Raw genomic sequence first — 12,194 nt, forward strand, 5'->3', positions numbered from 1 at the left:
AATAAAATACTATTCCAGAAAAACTTAAGTATTCCTTTAAAATTTTACTTGAGTAAAAGTACAAAATATTACACATTTTACTTATAATACCCATTTTATATGTAATATTTTGTTTAGGTGCATTAAATATGGTATTATAATTATCAAAAGTAAAAGTACTGATCAATAGATCGTTTATTATTTTTGAGCAGTCATATATAATCAACTTAGCTGCAATCAGACCAGCCAAATTCCCAAATGAATCATTCAGTGCGAGCTATAAAACGTTCACAAATCTGACAATCATTCGGAATGTAGTTAAGGAAAAGTTTCCTAAAATAACAATACATATACATCTAAATTCTTGAAAATGGTACATTAACAAAGATACTGTCCACCACTGTTGACTTAACTTGTATTGATCCGGAACATTCCTTAACATTTTTACTTTGAGAAACATATAAATTAGAAATCAGTACCGTCACAAACAATGTTTGTACTAAAACATCTGCAGGTCTTAAATAAGGGTAAACGGAAAATACATTTTTGGAAACTGAATTTGTACACAACAGGCACATAGCACCACAGTTTTGGCATCTTTCTATGTAAAATCCGAACAAACACACTCCCATGATGCTGAGACAGTGCATACAGTACATCTGTCTTCTGTCACAGCTGCATTAATAAATGCTTAAATGGTCCATCCAATTTGTTTCTGATTCTGCATGTTAGTGGTTGCCAAGGTAACACTGTAAAACCCTCTTCATCTCGATGCTGCTGTGTCAAGAGTTATTTTAGCTTTGATTAAGGTTACAGTTTATGCAGCTGTAATGGGTAAAACACATTCATGCACACATAACTGTAAAGGCATTCACATTCAACCCTTCAACACGCATTAACATACATGTTTGCTACTGCAGTTGAATTGCTGTCAAAAGTCATGCGTGGTAAAAAGTCAGATGTATATCACTGGTTTGACACTGCCATTTACTCAATATGTCCCTTTATGACCCTGCGATCCGTGTGTGTGTTTGGCAGGTGTGAGTGAATCAGTCGTTGCTGAGGGATCAGATTCTGTGAGGTTGTGATGAGTGTGGTAAATTTGATCAGATCAGTGACATAAAACCAGTCAGTCAGCAAGAGGCACACAGTAAAAGCACAAGATACGCAGGAGTGAATTCACTTCACAGCAGGATTTCGGCACAAAAACCTTCAGCTTATTTACCAACCAAGAAACCATATCATTAACAAGTCTTTTAATTCTGTTTTCCTAATAGAATAATTTACCCTTTCTGAACATCATTTCAAAACACCAAGGCATATAAATATTAGTAAACTGAAATAACTTCTAAGTGCTGATAAAAATAAACATCCATTTGAGGTGAATATTACTTATAATCTATTAAACACATGCTTCTTAAGTCACTCTGTTTGAATGTGTGCGGATTGTTCCGGTTTATTTCTCTGACTCAGACTTTGGTGCATATTTAGGCAGTGATTAATAATGGGATGTGAGGCAAGCAAGAATATAAGTATGTTATTAATGTTAGTCTGTTGTGAGTGTAATGATTTTTTAATGTTTTGAAAGAAGTCTCTTATGCTTACCAAGGCTTAATTTATTTGATCAAAAATACAGTAAAAACATTAATGCTGTGAAATATTTTAATATATTTTAAAATGTAATTTATTCCTTTGATGGCAAAGCTGAATTTTCAGCAACCATTACTCCAGTCTTCAGTGTCACATGATCCTTCAGAAAATATTTTAATATGCTGAAACATTTCTAATCAATCATTATTATCAATGTTGAAAAGAGTTGTGCTGCTTAATATTTTTGTGGAAAGCTTGATACATTTTAAGGCTTTGATGAATTAGATGAATAGAATGTTAAAAAGAACAGCACTTGTTTGAAAAATGAATCTTTTGTAACAATGTACTTTACTTTACTGTCTCTTTACTGTCACTTTAGATCAATTTAATTCATCCTTGCTAAATAAGTGTTAATTTCTTAAAAAAAATAAAAAAAATCTCTAACCACAAACTTTTAAATGGTAGTACACAGGTGGAGAGATGTTACACAAAAGCAACTTAAAATTTAAATAAAACATTTATTACAAATCATACACTAGAAAACACTCCCAGCATCGTTGCCACAAATACAGTATTATACACACTCGGGCTCAATTAAAATAACCAGGATAATCAATCATAAACATACAATTCGGTTGTTTCAAGACCACCAAACCAACAGCGAGACAAACGTGACCCCACAGAGAATATAAAGTATGCAAATAAGCATTCAAATGATGACCAATAGCATGTTGTTTCAATTTAAGCATAAATTAAACATGAAATTGTAACTTTTATTACAGACAGGGTGCAAATGGAGGTTTAGTGATAGGTAAAAGTACACAAGGATAGTGTGCAGTTGAGGTAGAGGAAGTAAGATAGGTGTGCGTATACTTTTATTTCATGGTTTTACAGTGTTATGGGAATTTTTTTTCTGCTTCGATGTGCACACAGCCAGCTTTTAGTTTGAATTATGAAACAGTGGAGATGTGAGTGCTCCCTCTCGCCTACTGTCTCTTTCTGTCCCCTCCTTTTTACCGTTCTATCCCCAGACTAACACCTCCAACATCACACACACATTTTGAACTCTTTGAAAGTTGCAGAATGAGTTTTCCTGTTTGATGATGATATATTTAGGGGGAGAAAAGCAAACGCAGAATACACAAGAGGGCCGTGTGTGCGCGGGAGTGCGAGGGACGCGTGGCAACAGAAGGCTTCTAACAATACACCATTAGGAATCTAGGTGCAAGCACATAATACCATCCTCCTCGTACACGCAGGCACACGCACCTTTGTGTAATGCTTCAGCTTTAGTTATGTAATCCCTCTCTGCATGTCTGTCCTTTCTCGTATATCCTTCAAGGGCGATGGTTTACAAAACACTAGAAACAATGACAGTCCCCTGTATCTGTCAGCCAGAGTGCTGACAGGCTCAATATCCACTCTAAAAGTCTAGTGTGGAGTATTTTATGATTTAAAGGAATATTTCAAATACAATTTAAACTATCAGAAAATCGTTTGGACACTGCCTTCAGTTTGTAAAATTGTTTACAGGATGCATTTACAATGTCATTTTGAGATATATAATTTTCACAAGTGGATACGACTAATTGTGTGTACTGGTGTAATTTGTGAGGATGAAGTTTGCTACATATGCAGACTCTTATATTTTTAATGTTTATTTGAGCCAAAATTACTTTTTTTGGTTTCTAAACATGAAATATTTTTTTCTATACAGCGTGAAAGTCAATGTGGTTCAAATCAACACCGGTTGCATACATGGCTTTCATAAAATTTTGTGTCAGTTAAAAAAGCAGATTGGTCTACTTTGAATCTGAAAAGTTAGACCGATTACCTCTTGACTAACTGCTAGTTGGCTAGTTCTTAAGACACAGTCTTAACATAGTGACTATGTTTATACATCTGGCCACTGAACTCCACTGACTTTCATTTTATGAAAAAAACAACAACAAAAAAGACCTTATTCTAGTGTGACAGATATGGTATGAATGTTTGTGCTAAAGCTGTCTACATGCGTATGTACTGATACTGTGCCTCAGAAATATAAATGATGGCTATAAGGGTGGATTTATTTCCGGATAGTGGAATGGCCTGTGTGTGTCTGTGTCCAGGATAGGAACGGCTGAATGGGAGGGCAGCGGTCTGGTCATTACTGTCCATCATCTCTGTAACGCAAAGAGAAGCAAGACCCTTGACGTCATTCAGAAATGCAATCTACTGAGGCTGTCTATTTGTCTGACTGATTTGTTCAGTTCTCTCATTCAGCCTGGATTCTCAGAGGGAGCGGCATCGGTATATTTCTCCACCTACTGCCAAACATTATTAGTTATTTAGAGTTCAATTACAAAAAAAACATTACATTCAGCTGGAAAGTGGCAATATGACAAATTTGAGCATTTAAAGCCCAAATGAAACAATTTTATGTGAGACATAATGGGGAAATGCCTAATACGCTCTGTTTCTCCCACTAATACACATCGCTTGAGGATCATTTTGAGGTGCCTAAACTCAAAAATGGGAAAGAATGTGATTTTGTGCATAGCCACCTTTTTTTGCCATGGTCGATTTTGTTCCCACCACTTTATGAAATTGCTTGTGGCTACTGGCTAGATGTATCTAATAAAGGGGAACACTTTCCAATTGTTGTTTTCTGATGCTGGAATTTGTCATTTTTAATGTTTGACTGAGTTATCGTTTTGGAAAGTGACAGCAGCAATGTTCCCTCCCACACACAGCACTCAAACATGCGCTCAACCTCCATTTCGCCGGCTTGCTATCCATTCTAATGAAATCACAAATCAAAATTAAACAAATGTGCCCCCACTCCTGCTATACGGCCACTGATGTACAGTACAGCTGTTATTTTAGCTTAATAAAACAAGTTATATCAGGGCAGGTTAAAATCTTATGGAGGCCTGCTTCCACGTCAGAGTTCAATAAATTAAAATAAAATAAATGCTACTGTGAGATAAAGGTTGAATTGTAAGATATCATATTTATAAAAATCCACAGTATGAGATATAAAGACAAAATTGTGAGATATAACGTAAAAATTCGGAAATCAAAAGCCTGTTTTCAATTCAAAGTTCAATTAAACAAAATAAAATAAATGTAATTGTGAGATAAAGGTTAAAATAAGAAAGACTGAATTGTATGATATAATACAAACTGGAAGATATGAATTCAAAATGTATATATAAAGTCAAATTGTAAGAAAAAAGTGAAAACTGTGGGATATAAAGTCAAAATTCTGATATACAAAGTCAAATCATGATATATAAAATCAACGTTGGCAGATATAAAGTTGCAAAGTCACAGAGGACACATATCTACCAGGTTTAAACAGCCATGTGTCTCACCTGACCACTTGTGATTAGATCACTTTAGACATGTTGATACAAGGTCCTATGTGTCATTTCTTGAAAGAGTGTGTGTTTGGAAAGCAATAGTCTGTCTTTTGTCTCAGGAGAGGATGACTTGTAAACCCCAAAGCTACATCTGAACTTTTCACTAACACCTTTTGATGGCCTGTTCACACACGTTTACACGGTCTTTGCAAAATCTTCACAGTATACCGTATGAGATTATAGTCGTCTTTTTTTAGCTGAAACGTCTCAGCTGAATTAAAATGAACTAACAATAAACACATGGTCAATCAAATAAATAAAAATAATTCCACACAAACCAAGCAAGTGTCCACAGCCCATCCTCTTCTACTACACACGAGAGGACTAGAGCATGTATGTGTTGTTCTGTTCCAAGTAATTTCACAGACAGATTGGTGGTACAGATGCTTGGGCACTCTGTCCCACTTAATGAATATTCAGGACATAATGAATATTAACATATTGAAGATGGAGTCATACAAATGCATCGTCCAGCTTGCAATAGTGACAGGAACAAACTGTCTCAGTATGCAGAGGTGTGCACACAGCACACACACACACACACCTTTTAACAAGCTTTTTCAGCATTATAATTATTAAACCCTTCCACAAACTGTCTTGGCCAATTAAAACTGAAGGCCAGTATGTGTGTGTATGCATATGAGAGAGAGAGAGAGAGAGAGAGAGAGATGGAAGAGGGAGAGAATAAAATTGCTACATCCAGAGCAGACACTCACATAGCAGAAGCTTGACTTTGGGAATCTGCTCAATAAAAGCCTTCAACTCTGAAATATACATGAGCTCCAATAAATAAGTTAGAACTAAGGACATTTAGCTAAATTCACAACACCGGGCGCAGGATCTCCAAGACAGCGAGTGTAATCTCACTATAAAGGAGACACCGGGAATGGTTGTAATTTTCCTGCTGAAGTCTACATATTGCATAATCTTGCAGAGCCTGACTTATGACTATCAGCTCAAAGACTAGTTCACATCGCAGCTTATCCTGGATAGAACTTCCTATTTAGACTAAAAGAGGCTATCTGCACAATGTACATAAAGTGACTGACCACATTTTGTTTTAATGTTATGGTGAAGGGATAGTCCACCTTTACTTTGTTTATGGACAAAAACAGTTGAGAAAGGGGTCAGTTTGATTAAAAAAAGTGAGTTACATTAAATCTGCATATTTTGTTAAATAATAGTTTTCATTTTTAGAACTATACTACTTAATCCTCTTAGTCCCGCGTGAGACATAAGGCCGCATTAGAAGTTCTATATTAGATATTCTAAAAATGATGTTTCATATTTTAGAACTATATTATGCTAAAGCATTTCTGAAGCTCAAACAGTAGAATATAGCACTAGCAATGCCAAGACCACGGGTTTGATCCCCAGGGAATGCATGAACTATAGTATATAATTTATATATAATATAATATTTATATAATTTGTATTATGCATGTTTAATGTTTAACTGTGTCTTTTCAGCTTGTGTTCAGAAAGATCAGCGATGTGAAGCGTGAGGAAGAGGAGAGGCAGAGGAGGAAGAACGAGGCCCCGCTGAATCTTCCTCCCGATCATCCTGTCCGCCGCCTGTTCCAGCGTTTCCGCCAGCAGAAGGAAGCCCGTCTTGCCGTTGGGCAGCCCAATCCCGATGACCCTGATCTTGAGAAGGGCCAAATCCACAACAAAGTCATCAGCCAAGATGTGGTCGCCACCACAAGCATCGTCACAGTAACGGAAAGCCCAGCCACGCCCATCCCATCCCACCCAAACAAAAACCGCACCCTGGGTGCTTTCGACCAGGCCAAGCTCAGTGCCCCTGTCCCAAACATCCCTCGGACATCAGAGCCACGCGCACGAGGGTGGGCCAGGTTTAGGGAGAGCATTGCAAAGCCAGAGAGCTGGGGGAATGTTCCTAAAGCGGAATCAATGGAGACTCTCCCAGAGCGGAGCAGCTCCACAAAGACTTCAGAGCCCAGCGGACTGAAGAAGACCGACTCCTGCGACAGCGGCATCACCAAAAGCGACCTACGGCTGGACGAGGGTGGCGCACGCACCCCTGTAGACCGAAGCCCAGTCCTACCCGACGGAAAAACTCCCCCGATCCCACCTATCCCCCCTATTCCCGAACACACACTGCATGCCTCACTTCTGGAACTCCGTACTGAACTTAAAGAGGAGCTGTCGGTACTCGGTAACCGAATGGTTGCCTTGGAGACACAGGTTGCTGAGGTATTGAGGTTGCTAAGGAGCAGAAAGTCTCCGACCTCTCCCATGTCGCTCTTCCAGATCTCACGACCGACATCACCAGACACAGACAAGGAGGACATATTCCCTTGAAGAAAAAGAGAGAGGTAAGCTTCTTTCTTCTTGAAAGGGAAATGATTCAGAGACTTTCTCTGAGAAACGATTTAAAAAAAAAAATGGAACTACTTCTGACATCTGTGCCAGCAAAAAGCATGACAGACACTCTAAGAGTGAGTGTGTGTGTGTATGTGTGTGTGTGTGTGTGTGTGTTTGTGTGTGAGAGAGAGAGAATGAGTGAGGGAAAGGATGAAATAAGACACTGGAAAGGAGAAGAGGATGTCTCATCCCAAGGCAGAGCATCTGCGATACCAAAGTGATGGTGTGTTAGTTGTCACACAGACACTCTTTGTGTCGAACTGCTCCCTGTTTTAGTCCTGCGACACTGACAGACAGTGAGAACTCTTGCCGCAGGGCCCACTCTGACTGATGGTTGTCATGGCAATGCACGGTCCCCAACTGCAAGTGCGGGCCCTTCTAGATCCGCTCATGTAGCATGTCTTCCCCTCTCTCTTTCGAGCTCTCTCTCACACACACACACACACACACACTGCTGTTCATGCTCTGCAGTGTTTCTGGTATAGAGATCCATTCTGCACCGTCCTGTTGGGTAGCTCACCGCCGGACACAAGTCTTTATCAGGAATCACAGAGCTAAGCATCTTGCCCAAATATGTGACGGTGTGGATATGAGCTGCTAGCCGAAAGATTGAAGAAGCAGAGCGCATCCCAGGAACCATGGAAACCCCAGATAAACATGTTTGTACAACAACAAATCAACTACTATCCCAAGAGTTGTAAATGTAACTGGAGAAACTAATGAGCTCTTCAGGGGTTTTGAAGTGTAACAGCTGTTAGGGTCCTTTCCATGACTTGCGTCAATGCACATCTCAACAAACTATAAAATAAAATCTGACAACAGTGGTAGAATACATGTTTAGGGATGCACAATATATCGGTACCATATTGGTCATTGGTTCATATTACAGACTTATTGGATAAATATCAGCCAATATTGGATATTTAATTGTACAGTACATGTACACGTCCCATATTTTGTTTACATTTCATTTGCCATCATCTAATGCTCACTTAAAGTTAGTCTTTAACTAACTTAATTTAACAAGACTGTTAATTGTAATCTGTAGCAAATTCTGAAATGAATACCCATTTTCATTGTGCACATTATAATGTTGTGATGCCTAAATTCACTTTTAGCATTAAAATTATTTAGTTTTTAATGTTTTATTTTTAATTAATTTAGACAATAAAATATAGAAATGTAATATTCGCCATTTTCACTTATTCATAACATAAAAAAGGTTTTTTCACTCAAAAATTAGTAATAATTAATTAATTAGTAATTACCCTCACGTCATTCCAAACCCATAAAACTTTTGTTCATCTTTGGAAGACAAATTACATTTTTAATCAAATTTGAGGGCTTTCTGTTCCTCCATTGACAGCCTACACAACTTTCAATCCCCAGAAAGGTAGTAGAGACATAATTCAAGTAATCCACGTGACTCAACATTCTCAAAACATTCTCAACATCACTTCGTGGTTCTGAGAATTGTTGTGTGATGGAGTTTAATTTGCTGGATTTGAATGTGGACTCGATGAGGCCAGTACACCTAACCAAAATGTTATGAACTTGGAAACGCAAGTGCTTTGTTTCACAAAAAAAAAAAAAAACATTATTATTTACCACTTTGACAAAATATGACAAAATATTACAAAATATTTCCAATGCGCATTCACGCGAGCTTCACAATGCATGTGTGTTGTGTTGATGCAAGAGCAGACGTTGTTGCGTGACAGCACAACGGAGATTATAAACGTCGTTTGAAACGACAGTAATGATGTGAGTAAATGATGACAGACTTTTCATTTTTGGGTGAACTAACCCTTTAATTACCGACATATAAATATCCATCAGAATATTAATATTGGTGCATCCCTATCAAATTTGTTGAAATTAAACCAAATTTTCTTAAGCTGGTCCAGTTAGGGTGTGTTCACACTTGGCATGTTCGATTCAATTGGTCTGTTAGTGCGGTTCATTTGAACGTGTGAACTCTGCTATCCGAACCCTTGTGCGCACCAAACAAGTGGACCGAGACCCTTAAAAAAATGGATCTCGGTCCGCTTCCAAACGAACTCTGGTGCGGTACGAATGATACATGAACGCAACACGGACCAAATACATGTAAACAAACCAAAAAAAGACCCTAAAAAGGACAGAATGCTCATGCATATCGTTTTTTTTTTCTTGTCATTGTCGCGATGTTGCCCATCATAGTTTAGTACAGGCATTAGAACCACGTCTCCATGCAGCAAATCTTTGTTTGTGTGTGTAAAGGAGGGATTCCCACCACTGTTTTGACTCCTTTACACTTTTTATAAGCTCTTCATGAGTTCTCAGCTGGTCAAAATACCCTCACATTGCAGGCTATACACACACAACGAGCGCATTTATCCCAGCACACAGCACTGTTTCAGATGTTCAGTAAGTTTCGTCTCAAAATAGGAAATACGGTTGTGACCAATCAGGTCGTGAACATATCCTTTTTGGTTCAGTGATAAAAATGCTAATCGGACCAGGACTAAATGTTTATTTTTTGTCTGGACCACACGAACCAAACTACAAGTGTGAACACCCTAAATGTGAGGAAACAATGGATATTCCTTTGACATGGTCGTTTTACAGCATGTGGCCTTCTCACAATGTTGTTCAGAGGTAATGCTATAGCATGATGTTTAATGCAGTTGTAGATGTTGATGCAAGTCATGTGAAAGGATCTTCACGTTTTTTTGGTCTACAACAGGCATCTTCAAGCAAGTTCATTAATGACTTGCTGGATTGCAGTGGCCAAGTTTTATAAAATATCGCTGAAAGAACTAGTGAAACAAAAGAATGTATGTGGTTTCTTTATCAATGATTGGGTCTTCCAGAAAGCACACAAACATATTATACCACGGTCGCACTATTATTATTCTGATCTGATGTGCATTGTAGCTTTGTTATCCAAAATGAAATGATGGATGTAATCTATACACATGATTTCTGTCACAACACCACAGTATATCATAACACAGTTACAAGGAACTTTCAGTATTACAACAAACATCAAAACACAAAGAATCTCAGGAATGAAGAGGGGTGATGGTCGGAGAGCTCATTCTGACCCCCTTCCTGGATGTTTTTACATATTCAATACTGAAGATGTGGCATTATCTTCACACCAGCCCTGTTTAGCTTTTCATTGGTCAGCAGGGAGACTGGGGCTGCTTGTCAAAAGCCTTTTTTTTTGGTAGCCAAGACTTAAAGGTATGCGTCTACAGAGAAATTGCCTTGTAAAAAAATAAAACAACCTTGGGAAATTTCACTATAGATGTGACAGCTAGTCCCAGTCTCCCCTATTATTATATTAAATAAAGCACTAATGCAAGTTAGGAGTTAATCTGTTAATCACATGGCTAAGATATAAATAGCTGTTTATTTTGCTCTCTTTTCCAGCGTCCCTCTCCCATATCAACTCCATCTTAATTTCCATAACGAGGTCCAGGGGGGAACACAGAGATCGAGTCTCGTGTATTAGCCTCTCTATTCAGAACAACACCACCAAACCTGATTATCTTTATCTCTGTCACAGAATATATGAACTTGTATATATTCTAAGATGATGCTTAATCTTTCAGGTTTTCTCATTTGTATCTTAGAAAGAGAGTGCCTGACCATACAAACTCTGATAAATGCGTTGTATGTGTGGAGAATTGTGGTAATGAACATACTGTGTGCGTCAGATGAGTGGTTAAGGGACATGTTAGCATGCTGTGAGATGTTCTCAGGTTAGAGAGGTCATTATCAGGTCCACATGAGATCTGTTGAGGTCAGTATATCACCTCACCTCACTGCTTCTCCACTACCTGAGAGCAGAGAGAAAGAAACACGACTCAGAAGAATCACATAAAACCAAAAAGCTACCACGGTCATATCAAACATCACATCAGAAATTAAAAAAATATTTTGTTGGGGAAAGAAAGACAAGAAGCTCCACATGTCATGTTTTTCCTACATGAAGATTTATTTCTGTTACAACAAAGGTACATTTTGTACAGTCTGAAAATTTTGTATGGCAAAGAAAAAAAAAATCTTAGTTTCTTTAAATATATATATATATTTTGCCCTTAAGAGGTGATTATCTCACTCTGTCAGCAAGACACCAGAGGAACAGTATTAAATGGCACAATTCCCATTAAGGTTATTTTATGCTTCAGAGCTTGTTTTACAATAATGATATCTTAATTAGCTTTAATATTATGGGTCATTTGCTTAGACTCCAAATACGGAGCAGAAATTGGAAAAGGTTTAGCATTTGTATCTGGCAACCCAGAACTGATTTTAAATAAGACATATGAATGTTACAAATAATATTAATAACAATACTGACATGCAAATCCATGTAAACTGGAATGTAAAGCATCAGCCTGAGCTGATTCTGAAGCAATAATCATTGCTGCTGTATTTCACACGGATTATTCCTGCCACGCTTCTCCAGCTCAGAAACAACATTTAACCTGAACCACATGATGTAATCAACAGAATAAGAAACAAACGCAGCCCTGATGTCACTGCATGCCTCTGCAGCACAGCAATAAGAGTTTTAACATTCAGAGAATGCACTTTTTCTTTATTAGAGAGAATGAGATTGAGGAGGATTGTACAGAGTTCATTCGTTTAGGCAGAGACGCAAAGCCCTTAGATACTAGCATGGTTTACTTACAGAGATTCGTTACCATCTGATCGTGACTGATTTGCTCAAATACGACAACAGCATGGCTTGATTTGCACTTAAAATAAGGTTAAGACATGCATGGTAAATACAAAGGAAAATTGGAATAAATTATCATTAAAAAGAAGTACTCC

The 12,194-nt window shown here is 37.9% G+C and overlaps 2 protein-coding genes across 5 annotated transcripts in view; one reads left to right on the forward strand and one right to left on the reverse strand.

Moving 5' to 3' along the window:
- The window catches only part of kcnh1a (potassium voltage-gated channel, subfamily H (eag-related), member 1a), a 49,815-nt gene extending 38,968 nt beyond the window's left edge, over window positions 1-10,847 (forward strand). For all 4 annotated transcript variants that reach the window (XM_079853807.1, XM_079853808.1, XM_079853809.1 and 1 more), the window contains 2 exons: window positions 6,447-7,315; window positions 10,785-10,847. In XM_079853807.1, coding sequence (XP_079709933.1) covers window positions 6,447-7,301 — 855 coding nt within the window. In that variant the 3' untranslated portion in view covers window positions 7,302-7,315; window positions 10,785-10,847. The remainder of the gene's footprint in view (window positions 1-6,446; window positions 7,316-10,784) is intronic.
- The window catches only part of hhat (hedgehog acyltransferase), a 50,080-nt gene continuing 47,004 nt past the window's right edge, over window positions 9,119-12,194 (reverse strand). Inside the window, exon 13 of the mRNA XM_079853812.1 lies at window positions 9,119-11,194. The gene's annotated coding sequence lies outside the window, so the exon portion shown is untranslated. The remainder of the gene's footprint in view (window positions 11,195-12,194) is intronic.

The sequence above is a fragment of the Squalius cephalus genome, assembly GCF_949319135.1.
Source record: "Squalius cephalus genome assembly, chromosome: 20".
In the NCBI taxonomy this organism is placed as follows: Eukaryota; Metazoa; Chordata; class Actinopteri; order Cypriniformes; family Leuciscidae; genus Squalius; species Squalius cephalus.